Source organism: Tachyglossus aculeatus, chromosome 3 (genome assembly GCF_015852505.1).
Source record: "Tachyglossus aculeatus isolate mTacAcu1 chromosome 3, mTacAcu1.pri, whole genome shotgun sequence".
In the NCBI taxonomy this organism is placed as follows: domain Eukaryota; kingdom Metazoa; phylum Chordata; class Mammalia; order Monotremata; family Tachyglossidae; genus Tachyglossus; species Tachyglossus aculeatus.
In genome coordinates this window covers 23894542-23919713 of record NC_052068.1, presented here as the reverse complement: position 1 = coordinate 23919713, position 25172 = coordinate 23894542, and the positions used below count along the sequence as shown (strand labels likewise).

General features: G+C 47.5%; 1 protein-coding gene across 1 annotated transcript in view; it reads right to left on the bottom strand.

Moving 5' to 3' along the window:
* Nucleotides 1-25172, bottom strand: part of ABCC2 (ATP binding cassette subfamily C member 2) — a 117351-nt gene that overhangs the window by 16673 nt on the left and 75506 nt on the right. Inside the window, exons 17-26 of the mRNA XM_038743866.1 lie at nt 23806-23982; nt 22292-22459; nt 20292-20472; nt 17141-17270; nt 15691-15832; nt 10209-10428; nt 9674-9828; nt 4607-4762; nt 3361-3560; nt 178-304 (exon numbers count right to left, since the gene is read on the bottom strand). Coding sequence (XP_038599794.1) covers nt 178-304; nt 3361-3560; nt 4607-4762; nt 9674-9828; nt 10209-10428; nt 15691-15832; nt 17141-17270; nt 20292-20472; nt 22292-22459; nt 23806-23982 — 1656 coding nt within the window. The remainder of the gene's footprint in view (nt 1-177; nt 305-3360; nt 3561-4606; nt 4763-9673; nt 9829-10208; nt 10429-15690; nt 15833-17140; nt 17271-20291; nt 20473-22291; nt 22460-23805; nt 23983-25172) is intronic.

Genomic DNA, 25172 nt, shown 5'->3' with positions numbered 1-25172 from the left:
TAGACTGTGAGCCCATTGTTGGGTAGGGACCGTCTCTATATGTTGTCAACTTGGACTTCCCAAGTGCTTAGTACAGTGCTCTGCACACAGTAAGCGCTCAATAAATACGACTGAATGAATGAATGATAGTTGGGGAGCTGCTTATCCCCACCCTGACGCCCCTTGTTCTAGACTCACATTGAGTGCATTGGTGAGGACCAAGCCCACGGTGCCGCCGTTCAGGGTGTCTTTGTAAATCACGGCCAGGAGAGCGGCGAAGAACACCACCAGGTTTCCGACCAGCTCCAGACGGATGGCGAGCCACCTGATAATAATAATAATAATTAAAAAAAATAATTGCGCTATTCGTTAAGTGCTTACACTGTGCCAAGCACTGTACTAAGAGCTGGGGTGGATACAGTTCCTGCCCCGTGTGGGGCTCACGGTCTCAATGCCCATTTTACAGATGAGGGAACTGAGGCCCAAGGAAGCTAAGCGACTTGCCCCAGGTCACACAGCAGACAAGTGGTGAAGCTGAGATTAGCCCTTCTGCCTCTAGCCACTGCCATGCTGCCTGTGGGGAAAAGGGCCAGAGAGATGACTTGTCACACCATCTGGGATTAGAACCCATGTCCTCTGACTCCCAAGCCTGTGCTCTTTCCACTAAGCCACACTGCTTCTCTAGCACTGCATTCCCAAACACATGGCCCCTCCCATCCTGTCCCTGCTTCCAGCAGATAGTCAATTTTTTCTTCTGCCACGTGTGAGCACCCCACTCCATGCTGTGGGCTCTTGTTTAGCTCACATTCTACCAGTCCCCTTCAGGGGTTCCCAGTGGCAAATTGCAGTCCCTACCAGCTCCAGGGGGCTCAGTCCCTCTCACCACCTCCATCATCAACCTCTCTCTCACACCCTCAACGCCAACTCTCTCCTCGACCCCCTCCAGTCTGGCTTCCGTCCCCCACATTCCACCGAAACTGCCCTCTCAAAGGTCACCAATGACCTCCTGCTTGCCAAATCCAACGGCTCCTACTCTATCCTAATCCTCCTCGACCTCTAAGCTGCCTTTGACACTGTGGACCACCCCCTTCTCCTCAACACGCTATCCGACCTTGGCTTCACAGACTCCGTCCTCTCCTGGTTCTCCTCTTATCTCTCCGGCCGTTCATTCTGTCTCTTTTGCAGGCTCCTCCTCCCCCTCCCATCCCCTTACTGTGGAGGTTCCTCAAGGTGCAGTTCTTGGTCCCCTTCTGTTCTCGATTTACACTCACTCCCTTGGTGACCTCATTCGCTCCCACGGCTTCAACTATCATCTCTACGCTGACGACATCCAAATCTACATCTCTGCCGCTGCTCGCTCTCCCTCCCTCCAGGCTCGCATCTGCTCCTGCCTTCAGGACATCTCCATCTGGATGTCTGCCCATCACCTAAAACTCAACATGTCCAAGACTGAACTCCTTGTCTTCCCTCCCAAACCCTGCCCCCTCCCTGACTTTGCCATTACTGTTGATGGCACTACCATCCTTCCTGTTTCACAAGCCCGCAACCTTGGTGTCATCCTCAACTCCGCCCTCTCGTTCACCCCTCACATCCAATCTGTCACCAAACCCTGCCGGTCTCACCTCTGCAACATTGCCAAGATCCGCCCTTTCCTCTCCATCCCAACCGCTACCCTGCTCATTCAAGCTCTCATCCTAACCCATCTGGATTACTGCATCGGCCTCCTCTCCGATCTCCCATCCTCCTGTCTCTCCCCACTTCAATCCATACTTCACGCTGCTGCCCGGATCATCTTTGTACAGAAACGCTCTGGGCATGTTACTCCCCTCCTCAAAAATCTCCAGTGGCTACCAATCAACCTAGGCATCAGGCAAAAACTCCTCATCCTGGGCTTCAAGGCTGTCCATCGCCTCGCCCCCTCCTACCTCACCTCCCTTCTCTCCTTCTCCAGCCCAGCCCGCACCCTCTGCTCCTCGGCCACTAATCTCCTCACTGTGCCTCGTTCTTGCCTGTCCCACTGTCGACCCCCAGCCCACGTCCTCCCCCTGGCCTGGAATGCCCTCCCTCTGCCCATCCGCCAAGCTAGCTCTCTTCCTCCCTTCAAGGCCCTACTGAGAGCTCATCTCCTCTAGGAGGCCTTCCCAGACTGAGCCCCCTCCTTCCTCTCCCCCTCCTCCTCCTCTCCATCCCCCCCTGCCTTACCTCCTTCCCCTCCCCACAGCACCTGTATATATGTATATGTTTGTGTGAATTTATTACTCTATTTATTTATTTTATTTGTGCATATTTATTCTATTTATTTTATTTTGTTAATATTTTTTGTTTTGTTCTCTGTCTCCCCTTTCTAGACTGAGCGCCTACTGTTGGGTAGGGACCGTCTCTATATGTTGCCAACTTGGACTTCCCAAGCTGTTGATACAGTGCTCTGCACACAGTAAGCGCTCAATAAATCTGATTGAATGAATGAACCCTCACGCTCATCCCACCACTCAGTGGCCACTGTGGCCTCAGAAGTAGGAGGCTACCACCCCCCGGACACGGAAGTCACTGTTAACACAGACACCCCCCCATCTATCAACATCTCCTGTGGCCACATATAGGGCAATTTTCCGTCGGCGCACTGGGAAAAATCCAGCTTTTGTCTCAATGTGAGTGGGAGGGGAGAGAGAGACTGAGAAAGCTAGTGTAGATAACCGGTCACGAATAGGGGAAAACATTAGAAATGTTAGAAGAGGTTATAGATTTTAGAATCCAGCTTTTGTCTCAATGTGAGTGAGTGGGGAGAGAGAGACTGAGAAAGCTAGTGTAGATAACTGGTCTAGAATAGGAGAAAATGTTAGCAATGTTAGAAGAGGTTACAGATGTTAGAAGTTTTCTCGCTAACCACGAGATTAATTATAGGAGGACAACCATCTCACTGTTTTCCGAAGCTTCCTATGATACTTCATCATCATCATCAATCGTATTTATTGAGTGCTTACTGTGTGCAGAGTACTGTACTAAGCGCTTGGGAAGTACAAATTGGCAACATATAGAGACAGTCCCTACCCAACAGTGGGCTCACTGTCACTGGGCTCAGTTGGGCACAGTACAGGATCAGTCGCACAAAATTCTCAGAGCTTTCAAGTTTTACTAGTGCCACGATAACGGCACTCTGACACCCAGACTGCTCCACTAGTTGGAAAGCTACCAGAGAGTGGACCCGAAATCCGTCTCCCCGAATAGAAAGGAGGATACCCAAACTCCCCGTTGGGGGAGGTTTTTACAGCCACCATCCCCACAGAGCCGACGGCCACTAACATTTATTATGTCCCCAGTGGGCCCCGATCACCTCAGCCAGACCCAAGGTCCCGGAACTCAAAGGATAAACTGGGAGTTCACCTGTTGGAGATGATCCAAGAGAAAACGCATTTCTGGTTGATGTTGACGGCTGCCTCGTTGTGCTGCAAGAACCGCTGCTGATGCCCAAAAGCTCGAATCACAGACAAGCCCGACACCGATTCGCTGAAGTGAGAATAGATGGGCGACTTGGTGACAGAGTCCAGGCGTCTCAGCTGGCGGGATGTTCCGATGTAAAATCTCTGAAACCAGGGAGCAGGAGTCAAAAATGGTCAATCCATCAATCGGTGGTATTTACCGAGCGCTTACAGTGAATGCGCAGATCACTGTACTAAGTGCTCAGGCGAGTCCAATAAAATGGAGTTGGTAGGCATGACCCCTGTTCACAAGGGGCTTACAGTATGGAGGGGGAGATAGATAATAAAATAAATTACAAACAGGGGAAATGGGAGAGAATTAGAGAAGTAGCACTGCCTAGAGGATAGAGCATGGGCCTGTAGTCAGAACGATCTGGGTTCTAATCCCGACTCCACCACTGGTCTGTTCTGTGACCTTGGGAAAGTCGCTTAACTTCTCTGGGCCTCAGTTACTTCATCCATGAAATGGGGATTAAGACCATGAGTCCTAGGTGGGATGGGGATTGTGTCGAATCTGATCAACTTGTATCTATCCCAGAACAGTGCTCTGCACATAGTAAGTGCTCAATAAATAATCATAGTAATAATCATGGTATTTGTTAAGCACCTACTACGTGCCAGGCTCTGTACAAGCAAATTGGGTTGGACACAGTTCCTGTCCTACATGAGGCTCAGAGTCTCAATCCCTATTTTACAGATGAGGTAACTGAGGCCCAGAGAAGTGACTTGCCCAAGTTCACACAGCAGACAAGTGGCAGAACCGGGATTAGAACTCATGACCTTCTGACTTCCAGTCCCGTACTCTAATAATAATAATAATGATGATGGTATTTGGTAAGCGCCTACTATGTGCCAAGCACTGGGGGAGATACAAGGTAATCAGGTTGTCCCGCGCGGGGCTCACAGTATCCACTGTACCAAGCTGCTTCTCAAATACCATTGATTGATTGTTTGATTGATTGATTAATACTACAACAGCTACAGGGAGAGAGAGAGAGAGATTTGGCCCCAGAGGATGGCAAGAAGGAGCTACAGAAGAGTGAGTGGTTGAAGATAAGCAGTTGAATGATTCTGTCCCTAGAAGGGCCCACATCTTTTAGGAGGCTGGAGGGGAGCACATCTGGAGCACATCTGGCTGGAGAGTCCCTCACCTGAATGAAGATATAAAAGATGGCCAGAGGGATGATGACAACAATGAAGATTGGAGTCGCTGTGCAGATCATGACGAGGGTGCTGATTATCCCCAAGAAACAGAGTAACCAGCTGCGGAAGGACACGGGCAGTATGTCATCCACTGTAGAAATGTCCTGGGAAGACATGGTAGGGGGAGAGGTTTTCAGGAGAAGAACATGGCGGGGGTGACTGCTCGTCCCTTCCCGCTTCTCAGATTCAATCAATCGGCACTGCCCGAACACCTTACCTCAGTGTTTGGGAGAGTGTAGTTTAAGAAAGTTGGTAGACACGTTCTCTTCCCACAAAGAGTTTACAGTTCAGATTCCTATTCTATAGGGCTTTTCCCTATTACCATCCATGACATCATCAATCCCACACTATAGAAGCAGCGTGGCTCAGTGGGAAGAGCCCGGGCTTGGGAGTCAGAGGTCGTGGGTTCTAATCCAGGCTCCGCCACTTGTCAGCTGTGTGACTTTGGGCAAGTCACTTCACGTCTCTGGGCCTCAGTTACCTCATCTGGAAAATGGGGATTAAGACTGTGAGCCCCACCTGGGACAACTTGTTAAGCTTGTATCTCCTCAGTGCTTAGAACAGTGCTGGGCATATAGTAAGCATTTAACAAATGCCATCATTATTAGTAGTAGTAGTAGTAGAGATCATTTGGAGGAAATGAGAGACTGCATAATAATCTAATGATGATATTTGTGAAAAATGCTTACTATGTGCCAAGCACTGTTCTAAGCACTGGGGGAGATGCAAGATTATCAGGTTGTCCCAGGTCGGGCTCACCGTCTTGATCCTCATTTTACAGATGAGGTCACTGAGGCACACATGTCTGCTGTGTGACCTTGGGCAAGTCACTTAACTTCTCTGAGCCTCAGTGACCTCATCTGTAAAATGGGGATTAAGACTGTGAGCCCCACGTGGGACAACTTGATCACCTTGTATCCCCTCCAGCTCTTAGAACAGTGCTTTGCACATAGTAAGCACTTAACAAATGCCATTATTATTATTAAGTGACCTGCCCAAAGTCACACAGTGAGAGAGCTGGGATTAGAACACATGACCTCTGACTCCCAAGCATTCCACTGCAGAGGAGAGAGGTCAGGGTTGAAGAGGTAGATTTGGGAATCATCCACCTAGAGATGGTAATTGAAGCCAGAGGAGTGAATGAGTTTTCCAAGGAAGTGGGTGTAGATGGAGAATAGAAGGGGATCCAGTACTAAACCTTGAGGGACATCCGCAGTTAGGGAATGGGAGGCAGAGGAGAAGCCTAAGAAAGATGCTGAGAAGGAGCAACCAGAAAGGTAGGAGGAAAACCAGGAGAGAACATGTCAGTGGGAAGTCACTCTGGGACTTCAGTAAGCCAAAGTTAAGTAATGTTTCCAGGAGGAGGGATGGTCCACAGTGTCGAAGGCAGCTAAGAGGTTGAGTAAGATTACGATGGAGTAGAGGTTATTGGATTTGGCAAGATGGAGGTCATACGGGTGATTTTAGAGAGATCAGTTTCTGTGGATTGAAGGGGACAGCAGTCAGATTGCAGGGCGACAAGAAGAGAAATGGAGGAGAGGAAGTGGAGGCAGAAGGTGTGGACAACTTGCTCAAGGAGTTTGGAGAGGAATGATGGAGGGAGACGGAACCACAGCTGGAGGGAGTTTGGGAATCAGAGGACGTGGGTTCTAATCCCAGACCCCGCCATTTGTCTGTTGGGTGACTTTGGGCAAGCCCCTTAACTTCTCTGAGCTCAGTTCCTTCATCTGTAAAATGGGGATTGACTGTGAGCCCCACCTGGGATGACCTGACTACCTTGTATCTACCCCAGCGCTTAGAATGGTGCTTGGCACATAGTAAGCGCTTATCAAATATTATTATTACTATTATTATTGAGCGGGTTTTTGTAGGAGAGGGGGACATGAGCATGCTCAAAGTAGTGGGGCAGGAGGCACTGAAAAGTGAGCAGTTGAATATCACGATCAGATGGGGAGGAAGGAAGGGGCAGGTGTTTTAATAAAGTGCAAAGGGATTGGGGTCAGAGGTGCAGGTGGAGGGGGGAGAATTTGAGAGGAGGGGGGAGATTTTCTCGTAAGATATGGCTGGGAAAGTTGGGAGAGTTAGAAGAGGAACAGGAGGAGTGATTGGAGAGGAGCAGCAGAGGAGATATTAGGGAGATCACACCTGATGATCTCCTCGGACTGACCAAGAGCCCTGCTGGATTGATTGAGACGTCTTCTCCAAACCCAAGCAGATTAAGTTCCCTGGGCCTAGACCAAACCCAGCCTGACTCTGGGGTCAGAAGAACTGGCACCACTACCTCCTTCCCCTCCCCACAGCACCTTTATATATATTTGTACAGATTTATTACTCTATTTATTTTACTTGTACATATTTACTATTCTATTTATTTTGTTAATAATGTGCATCTAGCTTTATTTTTATTTATTCTGATGACCTGACGCCTGTCCACATGTTTTGTTTTGTTGTCTGTCTCCCCCTTCTAGACCATGAGCCCGTTGTTGGGTAGGGACCATCTCTAGATGTTGCCAACTTGTACTTCCCAAGCGCTTAGTACAGTGCTCTGCATACAGTAAGCGCTCAATAAATACGATTGAATGAATGAATGAATGAATCTGCTGTGCACACCTTTCCAGCTGTATTGGTACCACTGTCAGATAGATGGCTCAGGACCTCCAATTCCCACCTTACTTCCCCTCTCCCAGACCACCCTCCTTTCAGCTTTAGCCCTCCTTGGCTACTCTAATTCATTCAATCGTATTTATTGAGCGTTTACTGTGTGCAGAGCACTGTACTAAGCACTTGGGAAGCACAATTCGGCAACAAATAGAGACAATCCCTGCCCAGAATGGGCCCACAGGCTAGAAGGGGGGAGACAGACATCAAAACAAGTAAACAGGCATCAGTAGTGTCATTATAAATAAATGGAATTATAGATATATACACATCATTAATAAAAATAAATAGAATTATAAATATGTACATATATACACAAGTGCTGTGGGGCGGGGAGCAAAGGGAGGGAGTCGGGGCAATGGAGAGGGGAAGGGGACCAGAGTCAAAGGGGGGCTCAGTCTGAGAAGGCCTCCTGGAGGAGGTGAGCTCTCAGTAGGGCTTTGAAGGGGGGAAGTGTGCTAGTTTGGCTGATTTGAGGAGGGAGGGCATTCCAGGCCAGAGGTGGGACGTGGACCAGGGGTCGACGGCGGGACAGGCGAGAACGGAGGCACGCTGAGGAGATTAGTGCCAGAAGAGCTGAGTGTGCAGGCTAGGATGTAGAAGGAGAGAGGGAGGTGAGGTAAGAAGGGGCAAGGTGATGGCGAGCTTTGAAGCCAATAGTGAGGAGTTTTTGCTTGATATGGAGGTTGATAGGCAACCACTGGAGATTTTTGAGGAGTGCGGTGATATGCCCTAAATGGTTCTGTAGAAAGATAATCTGGGCAGCAGACTGAAGCGGGGAGAGACCTGACGTTGGGAGATCAGAAAGGATGCTGATGCAGTAATCCAGTCGGGATAGGATGAGTGATTGTAGACACCCCCAGAACCTTAAATCTCATACTAGGCCCTTCCCTTGTTCTCTAGCCAACAGCTTCCACTATTTCCTACTATGGCTAAGGAAAATTGAACGGATGCCAGGGTCCCCTTTCCCCCTGCCTCCCAACCACCTGAGAAGAATGAATAGCGAACATCCTCTGCCCAAGGTCCCTAACCTCCCTGCCACTGGTGGGTTGAAGCAAACACCCAGACTGCTGCCCTACAGTCCAGCCTGCCTCCGCTGAGAGAATTGAGATCATTAATAGCTCTCTTCCTCCCTTCAGAGCCCTACTGAGAGCTCACCGCCTCCAGGAGGCCTTCCCAGATTGAGCCCCCTTTTTTCTCTCCTCCTCCGCATCCCCACCACCCTACCTCCTTCCCCTCCCCACAGCACTTGTATATACTTGTACAGATTGATTACTTTACTTATTTTACTTGTACATCTTTACTATTCTATTTATTTTGTTAATGATGTGCATATAGCTTTAATTCTATTTGTTCTGATGATTTTGACACCTGTCTACATGTTTTGTTTTGTTATCTGTCTCCCCCCTTCTAGACTGTGAGCCCATTGTTGGGTAGGGACCGTCTCTACATGTTGCCAACCTGTACTTCCCAAGCGCTTAGTACAGTGCTCTGCACACAGTAAGCGCTCAATAAATATGCTTGAATGAATGAATGAATGAATGTACTTCCCAAGAGCTTAGTACAGTGCTCTGCACACAGTAAGTGCTCAATAAATACGATTGATTGATTGATTGATTGCACACAGCAAGTGCTCAATAAATACGCTTGAATGAATGAATGAATAAATGTACTTCCCAAGCGCTTAGTACAGTGCTCTCACAGTAAGCGCTCAATAAATATGATTGAATGAATGAATGAATGTACTTCCCAAGCGCTTAGTACAGTGCTCTGCACACAGTAAGCGCTCAATAAATATGATTGAATGAATTAATTAATAAGAATCATAATCATAATAACAACTGTGGTATTTGTTAAGCGCTTACTATGTTCCAGGCACTGTACTAAGCACTGGGGTGGATACAAGCAAATCGGGTTGGACTCAGTCCCTGACCCACACGGGGCTCACAGTCTTAGTCCCCATTTTACAGATGAGGTAACTGAGGCATAGAGAAGTTAAGTGACCTTCCCAAGGTCACACAGCAGGAAGGTGATGGAGCGGGATTAGAACCCAGGTCCTAATGACTCCCAAGCCCATGCTCTATCCACTAGGCCACATCGCTTCTCAACAGTGCTTTGCATGTAGTAAGCGCTTAATAAATGCCATTATTATTATTATTATGAAGGCCAGGGGAATGTCTGCCCCTCCTTCATCATCATCATCAATCGTATTTATTGAGCGCTTACTGTGTGCAGAACACTGTACTAAGCGCTTGGGAAGTACAAATTGGCAACATATAGAGACAGTCCCTACCCAACAGTGGGCTCACAGTCACCGGCCCCCAGCCCTCCCCGGGCCCTGGCTGGCAGATACGCACGTTGGCAAACCTGTTGACGATCCGGCCTGTGGGAGTGGTGTCGAAGAAGCTCATCGGGGCTTTGAGGATATTGCTCAGCAGCTCGTTGTGCAGAAGGTACGCTGCCCGGGTGGCCCCGTAGGCAGCCAGGAGCGTTGCCCCTAATATACAGAGACCTAAAACACATCCGCTCCAGTCAGCACCATGACCACTACCAGCCCAGACCTTTCAGCCCGGCACCCCCGTGACGCGAGTCGGCGGCCCGGTGGCAAGACTTTACCGCAGAGCGGCCTGCAGTAGCCTTAATAATAATAATAATCATAATGATGGCATTTATTAAGCGCTTTCTAAGCGCTGGGGAGGTTACAAGGTGATCAGGTTGTCCCACCACAGTCAATCTCCATTTTACAGATGAGGTAACTGAGGCCCAGAGAAGTGACTAGCCCGAAGTCACAAAGCCGACAATTGGCGGAGCCGGCCTTGCCCTCTTTTGCCCACCCCCGGCCCCCAGGGCTACCCTCCGGACTCCCCCCAGTTTCCCTTTCCCCAGGCCTACCTTGTACGAATCCCAGAGCCCCAAAGACCCCAATCCTCATGTCCTGAATGGAAGATGGATAGGTTTCGTTTTGGTAGGTGACGGAGTCCTGTGTCCAGGCACTGAGCCAGAGGTTGGAGCCGATGAAAGCCACGGAATTTGCCACGTAGATAACGATGATCCAGAAGTTTAAAATCCACCCTACTGATCGCAGGTACTTCAAGAACAGGCTGAACTTCACCTACAATGCCCCCAAATCGATGCGGTCATCATCAAAACCATTTATTAGGAGCAAATGATGCTGAGCTGAGCATCCTATCCAGCTAGTTAAATAATGTCAGGCCCTGCTTTGGAGGTGCTTGCTATTTAAGGCTAACACTGACCCAGACAGACATCTAAGGATAAAAAGACATAAACAAGCATTGAACCTAGGCAGATATTAAATCCAGTGTTTACGGAATGTGACAGCCAAGAGGTAAGGGCATGCAGTGAGGGGACAGGTGAAAAGGGAACCCCAGGATTTTCAGGAATCAATCAATCAATCAATTGTATTTACTGAGCACTTACTCTGTGCAGAGCGCTGTACTTGGAAGAGTTGGTGGACACGTTCACTAGCTTTCAGTCAAGACGGGATACAGACAGTAACATAGCTAAATTAAGGATTTTTTTGTCGTATTTGTTAAGCACTTGCTACGCTCCAGGCACTGTACTAAGTGCTGGGATAGATTCAGGCTAGTCAGGTTGGACACAGTCCCTGTCCCACATGGGGCTCACAGATTTAATCCCCATTTTACAGATGAGATAACTGAGGCAGAGAAGTTAAGTGACTTGCCCACTTTTAGACTGTGAGCCCACTGTTGGGTAGGGACTGTATATGTTGCCAACCTGTACTTCCCAAGCGCTTAGTACAGTGCTCTGCACACAGTAAGTGCTCAATAAATACGATTGATTGATTGATTGATTGATTGCCCAACAGTAGACAAGTGGCAGAGCCAAGGCTAGAACCCGGGTCCTTCTGACTCCCAAGCCCATGCTCCATCCACGAGGCCACGCTACTTCCGACATATTCATTCAATCGTATTTATTGAGCACTTACTGTGTGCAGAGCACTGTACTAAGCGCTTCATGTACATAAGTGGCTAAGACGGAGGTGAATAATGGGTACAAATCCAAATGCAAAGGTGACACAGAAGGGAGCGGGAGAAGAGGAAATGAGGACTTATTTGGGGAAGGCCTTTTGGAGATGTGTTTCTAGTACAGTGCTCTGCACATAGTAAGCGCTCAATAAATACGATTGATTGATAATAAGGCTTTGCAGGTGGGGAGAGTGATTGTCTGTCACATATCATCATCATCAATCGTATTTATTGAGCGCTTACTGTGTGCAGAGCACTGTACTAAGCACTTGGGAAGTACAAATTGGCAACATATAGAGACAGTCCCTGCCCAACAGTGGGCTCACAGTCTAAAAGGGGGAGAGGAGCTTCCCTCTAGACCGTAAGCTTGTCGTGGGCAGGGAACGGGTCCGTTAATTCTGCTGTACTGTACTCTCCAAAGTGCCCTGTTAAGTGCTCTGCACATAGTAAGCACTCAATTATTACCATTGATTGATTGGTTGATTAAGGGTATTCCAAGGCAGAGGCAGGGCAGGGGTGAGAGGTTGTTGGTGAGATAGACGATATCAAGGTACAGTGAGTAGGTTGGCAATAATAATAATAATAATAATGGCATTTGTTAAGCGCTTACTATGTGCAAAGCACTGTTCTAAGCGCTGGGGGGATACAATGTGATCAAATTGTCCCACCTGGGGCTCACAGTCCTAATCCCCATTTTTTACAGATGAGGGAACTGAGGCTCAGAGAAGTTAAGTGACTCTCCCAAGGTCACACAGCAGACTTGTGGTGGAGCCGGGATTCGAACCCATGACCTCTGACTCCAAAGCCCGGGCTCTTTCCACTGAGCCACGCTGCTTCTCTATAGAAGGCAATAGAGGATCAAAGTACGCGGGCTGGGTTGTAGTACTAGAGTAGCGAGGTGCGGTCGGAGGGGGCGAGGCCATTGAGTGCTTTAAAGCCAAGGGTGAGGAGTTTCTGCTTGATGAAGAGGAGGATCAATCAATCAATCAATCGTATTTATTGAGCGCTTACTATGTGCAGAGCACTGGAAGACCTTGAGTAGTGGGGAAACACGGACTGAATGTTTTTGTAGAAAAATGATCTGGGCAGGAGAGTGAAGTGTGGTCTAGAGTGGGGAGGGACAGGAGACAGGGAGGTCAGCAAGAAGGCTGATGCAGTAATCAAGGTGGGATAGGATAAATACTTGGATTAACTTAGTACCAGAATTATGTCGGGGTGTCTGGTAAGTGGATGGGAGGGGAGATTCTTCCCTTCCCCACAGCACCTGTATATATGTATATATGTTTGTACGGATTTATTACTCTATTTGTTTATTTATTTTACTTGTACATATCTATTCTATTTATTTTATTTTGTTAGTATGTTTGGTTTTGTTCTGTCTCCTCCTTCTAGACTGTGAGCCCACTGTTGGGTAGGGACCGTCTCTATATGTTGCCAACTTGGACTTCCCGAGCGCTTAGTACAGTGCTCTGCACACAGTAAGCGCTCAATAAATACGATTGATTGATTGATTGATTCCCCGGCGCTTAGTATAGTGCTCTGCACACGGTAAATGCTCAATCAATACGATTGAATGAGTGAATGAATGGATGTTGCCAATTTGTACTTCCCAAGCGCTTAGTCCAGTGCTCTGCACACGGTAAGTGCTCAATAAATACGGTTGAATGAATGAATGGATGTTGCCAACTTGTCCTTCCCAAGCGCTTAGTCCAGTGCTCTGCATACGGTAAGCGCCCAATAAATATGGTTGAATGAATGAATGGATGGTGCCAACTTGTCCTTCCCAAGTGCTTAGTCCAGTGCTCTGCACACGGTAAGCACCCAATAAATACGGTTGAATGAATGAATGAATGGATGTTGCCAACTTGTACTTCCCAAGCGCTTAGTACAGTGCTCTGCACACAGTAAGCGCTCAATAAATACGGTTGAATGGAATTGACTGGGACGACTTCCCAGAGGAGTAAGTTCTTGAAGGGCCCAGCCCATTTTTGGGTAGGGACCGTCTTCATATGTTGCCAACTTGTACCTCCCAAGTGCTTAGTACAGTGCTCTGCACATAGTAAGCGCTCAAGAAATACAATTGAATGAATGAATATCCCCCAACTGCCATTCAGCCCTTGGGGGCCAATGCCCCCACCACTAGCATGGGACAACCTGATCACCTTGTAACCTCCCCAGCGCTTAGAACAGTGCTTTGCCCATAGTAAGTGCTTAATAAATGCTATCATTATTATTATTATTAGCACCTATGCACATATCTTACATAGACCATTACTTCCTCCCATCTGTAAATTACTTCAGCTTCTCTCTTCCCGACTTGACTGAAAATTCCTTACAAGCAGGAACCATATATGCTAATTTTTATCGAACTCTCCCATGCCCTTAGTTTTGTGATCTGCACACACTAGGTATGCAGAGAACCAGAGGACCGGGGTCTGATCCTGGCTCCGCCAAATACCTGCTTGGTGACCTTGGTCAAGTCACTTAGCTTCTCTGTTCCCTGTTCCCTCATCTGCAAAATGGGGATTCAATATCCGCTCTCCCTCCTACTTAGACTGTGAGCCCCATGGGGGACCTCATTATCTTGTACCTACCTCAGCATTTAGGATGGTGTTTGGGACCTAAGTAAGCACTTAAAGACTACAATTATTATTATTAGGTGCTTGATAAATGCCACTGATCAAACTGGGGAACCGAGACCAAGGTGGACAGAGCGGAGCAACAGATGCAAGGGCAGAAGCTAGAGAAGCAGCGTGGCTCAGTGGAAAGAGCCCGGGCTTGGGAGTCGGGGGCCATGGGTTCAAATCCCGGCACCGCCACTTGTCAGCTGTGTGACTTTGGGCAAGTCACTTGACTTCTCTGTGCCTCAATTACCTCATCTGTAAAATGGGGGTTAAGACTGTGACCCCACGTGGGACCACCATGATCACCTTGTACCCTCCCCAGCGCTTAGAACAGTGCTTTCCACATAGTAAGCGCTTAACAAATACCAACATAATTATTATTATTATTAGTGAGGTGTTTGACCAAAGGAAGGAGGAGAATTTGGTGGAAAGCCAGGAAGGAAGGAAATGAAGGATTTCTCTTTGTCCCGCCCCATTAAGGTCACCAGTATCTATTGAATGCTCATTGTGGTATTTGTTAAGACTTACTATGTGCCAGGCACTGTACTAAATGCTTGGGTAGATAGAAGCAAATCGAGTTGGATACAGTCCCTGTCCATTGTGGGGCTCGTAGTCTCAATCTCCATTTTACGACTGAGGTAACTGAGGCGCAGAGTAGTGAAGTGACTTGCCCAAGGTCACACAGCAGATATGTGGCAGAGCTGGGATTAAAACCCATGACCTTCTGACTCCCAGCTCTAGCCACTGTGGCAGAATACTGTAGTAGGTGCTTGGAAGCGTACTACTACTGTCCCTTGGAAAATAAAAGTAGTAATAATAATAATAATAATAATGATGGCATTTGTTAAGCGCTTACTATGTACAAAGCACTGTTCTAAGCGCTGGGGAAGTTACAAGGTGATCAGGTTGTCCCACGGGGGGCTCACAGTCTTAATCCCCATTTTACAGATGAGGGAACTGAGGCGCAGAGAACTGAAGTGACTTGCCCAAAATCACACAGCTGACAAGTAGCGGAGCCGGGATTTGAACCCATGACCTCTGACTCCAAAGCCCGGGCTCTTTCCACTGAGCCACGCTGCTTCTCCAGCTGCTTCTTCTAGTAGTTATAGTAGGCGCTTGGAAGTGTACAATAAAAGTTGAAGGCGTGCCCCCCGACCTTGAGGAATTTACAATCTGATGGACAGCTAAAATCCTTTCCTTCCTTTCAACATTTCCCAACACTCCCTGCACATGACTGTCAGTGCCGTCCCTTCACTAGTCCCAAGGGAGTGGGAAAGAGAAACCAATTTCCAAATAGGGAGTCATGCGGAGGGAGGGTTCATGGTTCCAGTCGGGGGAAAGGGAGAGAGGCAACAAGATCATCATCATCATCAATCGCATTTATTGAGCGCTTACTATGTGCAGAGCACTGTACTAAGCGCTTGGAAAGTACAAATTGGCAACATATAGAGACAGTCCCTACCCAACAGTGGGCTCACAGTCTAAAAGGGGGAGACAGAGAACAAAACCAAACATACTAACAAAATAAAATAAATAGAATAGACATGTACAAGCAAAATAAATAAATAAATAAATAAATAAATAAATAAATAAATAAATAAATAAATAAATAGAGTAATGAACAAAGAGAGAGAGAAAGGGAAGGAGGGGAAGCTACTAAAGGAGGGATCCATTTTGACAAACAGCTTTGTGACCCTCTGTCTAAGACTGGGTTGGCCCCTTGGGGTGGATTTCTCCCGGTACCTTTCCAATTTCCATTGCTTCCTTCTTAATTAGCTTCTGTCCTTTCACCAGTTCCTTGGGGCCCGTCTGCCCGGCTCCCAACTCCCTAGCTTTTAGGGTGCTTCTTAATGACTTCCGAAGCCGGGAGCTTCCAATCCTGGAACTGAGGAAAAAAGGACAAATCCCCTCAGTGTACCACCCTGGGCCGGGATGCTTCCATCCGGGTCCCCATTAACCCAAGGAGAACTAGTGTTGCAACGCCCCTCCACCCCACCCTCCCATTGGTGTCCATTGAAGGATGGACACCACTGGCTTCAAAGCTCTCCATCCCCTTGCTTCCTCCTACCTCACCTCCCTTCTCTCCTTCTCCAGCCCAGCCCGCACCCTCCGCTCCTCTGCCGTGGCTAACCTCTTCATCATCATCATCATCAATCGTATTTCTTGAGCACTTACTATGTGCAGAGCACTGTACTAAGCGCTTGGGAAGTACAAATTGGCAACATATAGAGACAGTCCCTACCCAACAGTGGGCTCACAGTCTAAAAGGGGGAGACAGAGAACAAAACCAAACATACTAACAAAATAAAATAAATAGAATAGATATGTATACTGGGCCTCGTTCTCACCCGTCCCGCCGTCGACCCCCGGCCCAAATCCTACCTCTGGCCTGGAATGCCCTCCCTCCTCACATCCGCCAAACTAGCTCTCTTCCTCCCTTCCAAGCTCCCCTCCTCCAGGAGGCCTTCCCAGACTGAGCCCCCCTTTTCCTCTGCTGCTCCCCCCCTCCCCATCGCCTCTACTCCCTCCCTCTGCCCTACCCCCTTTCCCACCCTACATCACTTGGGTATATTTGTACATATTTATTGTTCTATTTATTTTATTAACGGTGTGTCTATATCTGTAATTCTATTTATTCATTCAATCGTATTTATTGAGCGCTTACTGTGTGCAGAACACTGTACTAAGTGCTTGGGAAGTACGAGTTGGCAACATATAGAGACGGTCTCTACCCAACACTGGGCTCGCAGTCTAGAATTTATCTATTTTGATGCTATCGATGCCTGTCTACTTGTTTTGTTTTGTTGTCTGTCTCCCCCTTCTAGACTGTAAGCCCGTTGTTGGGTAGGGGCTGTCTTTCTTTGTTGCCGAATTGTACTTTCCAAGTGCTTAGTACAGTGCTCTGCACACAGTAAGCGCTCAGTAAATATGACTGACAGACTGAATGAATGAACAGGCCCCAGGAGGGCAAACAGCAGGGTCCAGAGACAAGGTGCTCTCTCCCATCGGTACTTTCCAAGCACTTAGTACAGTTCTCTGCTCACAGTAAGCGCTCAGTAAATACGACTGACTGAATGAATGAATGAACAGGCCCCAGGAGAGCAAACAGCAGGGTCCAGAGACAAGGTGCTCTCTCCCATCGGACAAATCCAAGGCGTGAAGCTGGGACACACGGTGTGGTCGGGTCCCCAACCTGCGGCTGAGGCGCCGACGATAGCTGCTCTCTCTTTTCAGGGCCAGGGTGACCACCTCATCGGGAACTTCCTCTGCAGCGGGTATCGCTCCATCCTCCTCCTCCTCTTCACTGTTGGCCCCGACATCCACTAGAAAAAGAGAAATAATAATAATTATTATGTGCTTCGCACACAGTAAGCGCTTAACAAATGCCATCATTATTATTATTAAACACCATCAAGGAATTTGTCCCAAATAAGAAATAATGGCATTTGTTTAAGTGCTTACTATGTGACAGACAGTGTAGTAAGCGCTGATGAGGAATAGGTGTCTCCCTGTCTAGATTTTAAGTTGGTTGTGGGCAGAGAACATACCTGCCAACTCTCAAAGCCCTACTGAGAGCTCACCTCCTCCAGAAGGCCTTCCCAGACTGAATCCCCTTTTTTCCTCTCCCCCTCCCCATCCCCCCTGCCCTCCCTCCTTCCCCTCCCCACAGCACCTGTATAGATGTTTGTACAGATTTATTACTCTATTTATTTTACTTGTACATATTTACTATTCCATTTATTTTGTTAATGATGTGCATCTACCTTTATTTTTATTTATTCTGGTGACTTGACACCTGTCCACGTGTTTTGTTTTGTTGTCTGTCTCCCCCTTCTAGACTGTGAGCCCATTGTTGGGTAGGGACCGTCTCTACATGTTGCCAACTTGTACTTCCCAAGTGCTTAGTAGAGTACTCTGCACACAGTAAGCACTCAATAAATACGATTGAATGAATGAACTCTATTGTATCATACTCTCCCAAGCATTTAGTACAGTGTTCTGTACCCAGCAAGTGTTCAGTACATATTAATAATAATAATGATGGCATTTATTAAGTGCTTACTATGTGCAAAGCACTGTTCTAAGCACTGGGGAGTTTACAAAGTGATCAGGTTGTCCCACGTGGGGCTCACAGTCTTAAATCCCCATTTCACAGATGAGGGAACTGAGGCCCAGAGAAGTGAAGTGACTTGCCCAAAGTCACACAGCTGACAAGTGGAGGAGCCAGGATTTGAACCGATGACCTCTGACTCCAAAGCCCGGGCTCTTTCCACTGAGCCACGCTGCTTCCCTGTATCATGCCATCGATAGATTGGGGATGGGGATTGGGCGTCACACCAGCAGAAACCATGCAGCTTCTCTGGGTCGGTGCCTATAAAAATCTTCCCGAACTTAACTTTCAGTCCGATACCCTCCTCAATCCCCTCTAAACCTCCCTTGGAAGCCCATGCGGATCCTGCTGAATGGTCCAAAGAAACATTGGGTTAGACTTTGGGAAAACCCCAAGGAGGTAATAATAATAATAATAATATGGTACCTGTCAAGCGCTTACTATGTTCTGAGCACTGTTCTAAGCACTGTGGTAGATACAAGTTAATCAGGTTGGACACAGTCCCACATGGGGCTCACACTCTTTTTCCCATTTTTTACAGAAGAGGTAACTGAGTCACAGAGAAGCGGAGTGACTTGCCCAAAATCACACAGCATTCATTCATTCATTCAATCGTATTTATTGAGCGCTTACTGTGTGCAGGGCACTGCACTAAGCGCTTGGGAAGTACAAGTTGGCAACATACAGAGACGGTCCCTACCCAACAGCGGGCTCATAGTCTAGAAGGGGGAGACAGACAACAGAACAAAACATATAAACCAAACAAAATAAATAGAATAAATATGTACAAGTAAAATAAATGGAGTAATAAATATGCACAAACATCAGACACGTGGCAAAGCTGGGATTTGAACCCAGGTCCTTCTGATTCCCAGGCCTGTGCTCTATACACTAAGCCAAGCTGTTTCTCATAATGGGTGCTCAACTCCTGCAGAAATGAGGTCTTTGAGAAGCAGTGTGGCTCAGTGGAAAGAGCACGGGCTTGGGAGTCAGAGGTCATGGGTTCAAATCCAGGCTCTGCCAATTGTCACCTGTGTGACCTTGGGCAAGTCACTTAGCTTCTCTGTGCCTTAGTTACCTCATCTGTAAAATGGGGATTAAGACTGTGAGCCCCACATGGGACAACCTGATCACCTTGTAACCTCCCCAGCACTTAGAACAGTGCTTCGCACATAGTAAGCGCTTAACAAATGCCATCATCATTATTATCATTATTATTAAACACAATCAAGGAATTTGTCCCAAATCTATCCTTCTCTGAGAGGGCTGCCTGAGGTCATTGAAGCCCAGAGAGTCTCAAGAGATAGTTATAACAATAATAATAAATTATTACTATTGTGGTATTTGCTAAGCGCTTACTATATATCACACACTGTACTGAGTGCTAGAGTAAATACAGGATAATCAGGCCCCGTATGGGGCTCACAAGCTGAATAGGAGGGAAGGAGAACAGGTATTAAATCCCCATTTTGCAGATGAGGGAACTGAGGAACAGAGAAGTTAAGTGACTTGCCTAAGATCACACAGCAGATCAGTGGTGGAGCCAGGATTCATTCATTCATTCAATCGTATTTATTGAGTGCTTACGGTGTGCAGAGCACTGAACTAAGCGCTTGGGAAGTACAAGTTGGCAACATATAGAGACGGTCCTCCCCAACAACGGGCTCACAGTCTAGAAGGGAATAATAATGGCATTTATTAAGTACTTACTATGTGCAAAGCACTGTTGAAAGTGCTGGGGAGGTTACAAGGTGATCAGGTTGTGCCATGGGGGGGGCTCACAGCCTTAATCCCCATTTTACAGATGAGGGAACTGAGGCCCAGAGAAGTGAAGCTTAGTACAGTGCTCTGCACATAGTAAGCGCTCAATAAATACGATTGATGATGATGAAGTGACTCGCCCAAAGTCACCCAGCTGACAATTGGCGGAGCTGGGATTTGAACCCATGACCTCTGACTCCAAAGCCTGCGATCTTTCCACAGAGCCACGCTGCTTCTCTATATTTATTACGCGCTTACTTTGTGAAGACCACTGTACAAAGCATTTGGAATCCCGGGCCTCTGACTCCAGGCCCGGGCTTTTTCCTCGAGGCCGCGCGGCTGAGATGGCCCCAGCCTCACAGCAAAGGGGATCTGGAAGTTACCTGAGGGCAAGCGGCCTCTCCTTCAGCTTCCCTTCTGAGTCTGATGCCCCCAGTCTCCTGGAGAGAACAAATCCCTGCTTTCCCCCTACCTGTGGCCTCTCCTTCAGAGCTGTTGTGCTTGCTGTACGTGCTTAAAATCTGAGCAAAGGCCCCTCCGTTGGCCAACAGAGTCTCGTAGGATCCCTTCTCAGACACGCTCCCATTCGTCAGGACTACAATCTCATCCACGAAGGGCAAGAAGTTGATACTGTGTGTCACCAAGAGCCGCGTCTGAAAAGGACAATTGCGGGGCAAGTTTACATTCATTCATTCATTCAATCGTATTTATTGAGCGCTTACTGTGTGCAGGGCACTGTACTAAGCGCTTGGGAAGTACAAGTTGGCAACATAGAGAGACGGTCCCTACCCAACAGCGGGCTCACAGTCTAGAAGGGGGAGGCAGACAACAAAACAAAAGATATAAACTAAATAAAATAAATAGAATAAATATGTACAAGTAAAATAAATATTCATTCATTCATTGAATCGTATTTATTGAGCGCTTACTGTGTGCAGAGCACTGTACTAAGCGCTTGGGAAGTACAAGTTGGCAACATATAGAGACGGTCCTTACCCAACAGCGGGTTCACAGCCTAGAAGGGGGAGGCAGACAACAAAACAAAACATATAAACCAAATAAAATAAATAGAATAAATATGTACAAGTAAATAAATATTCATTCATTTAATCGTATTTATTGAGCGCTTACTGTGTGCAGAGCACTGTACTAAGTGCTTGGGAAGTACAGTTGGCAACATATAGAGACGGTCCCTACCCAACAGCGGGTTCACAGTCTAGAAGGGGGAGGTAGTCAACAAAACAAAACATACAAACCAAATAAAATAAATAGAATAAATACGTACAAGTAAAATAAATATTCATTCATTCAATCGTATTTATTGAGCGCTTACTGTGTGCAGGGCACTATACTAAGCGCTTGGGAAGTACAAGTTGGCAACATATAGAAACGGTCCCTACCCAACAGTGGGCTCACAGTATAGAAGGGGGAGGCAGACAACAAAACAAAACTTATGAACCAAATAAAATAAATAGAATAAATATGTACCAGTAAATAAATATTCATTCATTCATTTAATCACATTGATTGAGCTCTTACTGTGCGCTGAGCACTGTACTAAGCACTTGGGAAGTACAGGTTGGCAACACTTAGAGACGGTCCCTACCCAACAGCAGGCTCACAGTCTAGAAGAAAAGTTACAAAGGTCCCACTGACATTTGAACTCAAATCGCTGGATTCAAAGTCCAAAGTGCTAACCATTACACCAGGGGACCAGTCACCAGAGGGTCTTCAATCTACTGTCTCCCAGCAGGCAACCAATGGAGAATTTAGCCACAAAGAGACCATGGTCGTATTTTTCTCTTCCCTCTCTTGGATGCTGGGGAGCCGTCCCTAACTCTATAGCCAGGAGTAGACAGGTTACCATCATGGAGCGGGTCGGGCCAATCTCCAACATGTGACATCACAGTCTTCTAGATTGTGAGCCCACTGTTGGATAGGGACTGTCTCTATATGTTGCCAACTTGTACTTCCCAAGCGCTTAGTACAGTGCTCTGCACACGGTAAGCGCTCAATAAATATGATTGATTGATTGATTGATTGGGCCGAGCTCCTAGGGGCCGAGGATTTGGAGAAGGAGAGAATTGGCTGGGAATTCTTGACTCCATCAGAGGGCAAGGTTAGGGGGAGACCAGATTATCCTGAAGATATTCAACCCTCCTCTGGGAGGCTGGGTCTTTCCCCTCAGAGAGAGAGGGTGGGAGTAGAAAGGGAGTGGCCCCCCAAGAGAGAGGAGGAGGATTTGTTATGTCCAATGGAGAGGACACTAAGACCACTGCAGCTCATTGTGGGCAGGGAATGTGTCAATTATAGTTGCATTATACTCTCCCAAGTGCTTAGTACAGTGCTCTGCACACAGTAAGTGCTCAGTAAGGACAGCTGACTGACTAAATATCAATACTACTACTAAAACTTCTACTGCTACCCCTACTACTTGCAGCTACTAGGAGAGGAAAAAGTCCCAGTTCTTACCTTGCCTTTCAGCAGACCATTTGGGCCCAAGACTTTATTGAAAATGTGCTTCCCCACATGGGCATCCACCGCTGAGAGTGGATCATCCAGGACAAAAATGTCCATGTTGCTGTAGACAGCCCTGGCCAGGCTGACCCGCTGCTTCTGACCCCCACTGAGGTTGATGCCCTCAAAAGAAAAAAAACATTTCCAGTAAGCCGCTGCCCTGTTTCCAGCTCCTCCGAAGGGGACAGAGCTGAGAGAGAGGGTGATCTTGCCAAAATAAGGAAGGCAGGAACATCGCAGACCTGCCCTTCTAAGGGTTCAACCATTGTTTAGTCCGGACTCATTAACCCCTCACCCTTCTGACCCCCCTCCCACCTCACAGTCATTTTCTTCCTTTTGCTTCTGCAGAAACTGTTGAGCCTGGAGGGGAATCGAAGCCTCTGAGGCCAGACAGTGGAGACCCAGCAGCATGGCCCAGTGGATAGAGCAGGGGCCTGGGAATCAGAAGGGCCTGGGTTCTAATCCTGACTCTGCCACTCGTCTGCTGGGTGATCTGGAGCAAGTCCCTTTACTTTTCTGGGCCTCAGTTCCTTCATCTGGCGAGTAAGACTATGAGCCCCATGTGGGACATGAACTGTGTCCAACCTGATTATCCTGTATAATAATAATAATGATGGCATTTATTAAGTGCTTACTATGTGCAAAGCACTGTTCTAAGCACTGGGGAGGTTACAAGGTGATCAGGTTGTCCCACAGGGGGCTCACAGTCTTCACCCCCATTTAACAGATGACATAACTGAGGCCCAGAGAAGTTAAGTGACTTGCCCAAAGTCACACAGCTGACAGTTGGCGGAGCCGGGGTTTGAACCCACGGCCTCTGACTCCAAAGCCCGGGCTCTTTCCACTGAGCCACGCTGCTGCTGCTTTATCTATCCCAGGGTTTGGTAAAGTGCCTGACACACAGTAAGCGCTTAATAGAGAAGCAGCGTGGCTAAGTGGAAAGAGCACGGGCTTTGGAGCCGGAGTTCAGGGGTTCAAATCCCAGCTCTGCCAATTGTCAGCTTTGGGCAAGTCACTTAACTTCTCTGGGCCTCAGTTACCTCATCTGTAAAATGGGGGTTAAGACTGTGATATGGGACAACCTGATCCCCTTCTAACCTCCCCAGTGCTTAGAACAGTGCTTTGCGCATAGTAAGCGCTTAATAAATGCCATCATTATTATTATTAATAAATACCATTTATAAAAGCCCAACCACTTAGAGGCTAGCCCAGGGATGTCAACTCAAGCCCTGCCCATTAGACCACACTGTCTTCTGGCTGCTCTGTTGAACTTCTTTTAATTGCAAGCAACCTTCCCTTACATCTGGAATCAGCCGGGCCCCTTCCCCTTTCTCGTCTCCTGATCTCGCCAAGCCTCTGTTCTAAGGAACCCCCTTTAGCTGGTCCAAAATCAGGCTTTCTGCCCTCCCTCCTGCCTTCACCCCTATCCCAGCGACCCCCGGGAACCCCTGGCTTCAGGTTTCAGGTACCTTCTCGCCGATCTCGGCCATGTCGCCCCCGGGGAGCAGCTCCAAGTCTGGGAGAAGAGCACAAGCCTCCAGAATCTGCTGGTACCGGCCTTCGTCCAATGGGGCCCCAAAGAGAACATTGTCCTTCAGGGTGCCGTTCTGAATCCAGGCCTGCTGAGGGATGTAGGCTAAGGACCCCTGAGGCGGGATTGGTGGGACGGCAGGATGGCGAGACAGAAGAATTGGAAGAGAGAACAAACAGCAGGAATGGGTGGGGGCAGAAAAGAATCACTGTTGTTGTTGCTATTATTATTATCAATAGTAATAATATTACTATTATTATTATAATAGTAATTATACTATTACTATAGTAATGTAGTAATACATGCATTAATAATGAATAATTATTCATTCCTTCAATCGTATTTGAATGAGTGAATCGTATTCGATCGTTATCATCATCGTCATTACTCCACCACTTGTCAGCTGCGTGAACTTGGGCAAGCCACTTAACTTCTCTGGGCCTCCGTTACCCCGTCTGTCAAATGGGGATGAAGACTGTGAGCCCCCCGTGGGACAACCTGATCATCTTGTAAACTCCCCAGCGCTTAGAACAGTGCTTTGCACATAGTAAGCGCTTAACAAATCCCGTTATTATTATTATTATTATTATTATTACTACGTGTCAAGCACTTTTCTAAGTTTTGGGGTTGATTCAAGTTAATCGGGTCAGACGCGGTCCCTGTCCCACATGGGGCTCGCAGTCTAAAAGGGAGGGAGAATAGGCATTGAATCCCCAATTCACAATCAATCAATCAAGCAATCGTATTTATTGAGCGCTTACTGTGTGCACAGCACTGGACTAAGCGCTTGGGAAGTACAAGTTGGCAACATATAGAGACGGTCCCTATCCAACAGTGGGCTCACAGTCTAAAAGGGGGTGACAGAGAACGAAACCAAACATACTAACAAAATAAAATAAATAGAATAGATATGTACAAGTAAAATAAATAAATAGAGTAATAAATATGTACAAACATATATACATATATCCAGGTGCTGTGGGGAAGGGAAGGAGGCAAGATGGGGGGGATGGAGAGGGGGACGAGGGAGGTAACTGAGGTCCAGAGAAATTAAGTGACTTATCCAAGGTCACACAGCAGGCAGGGGACAGCGCTGGGATTAGAACCCAGGTCCTCTGTCTCCCAGACCCATGATCTTTCCATTAGGAAACACTGCCAGTGTGTAACAGCTTACAATGAGCAGGCCTTGTGTCAAATGCCAGGGAGAAATACAAGTAAATCAGTTAAGGCCTAGCCTCCGGCCACAAGGGACTGATTAGATGTTAGTGTGGGGGGAAGCAAGATGCAGAAGCAGCATAGCCTAGT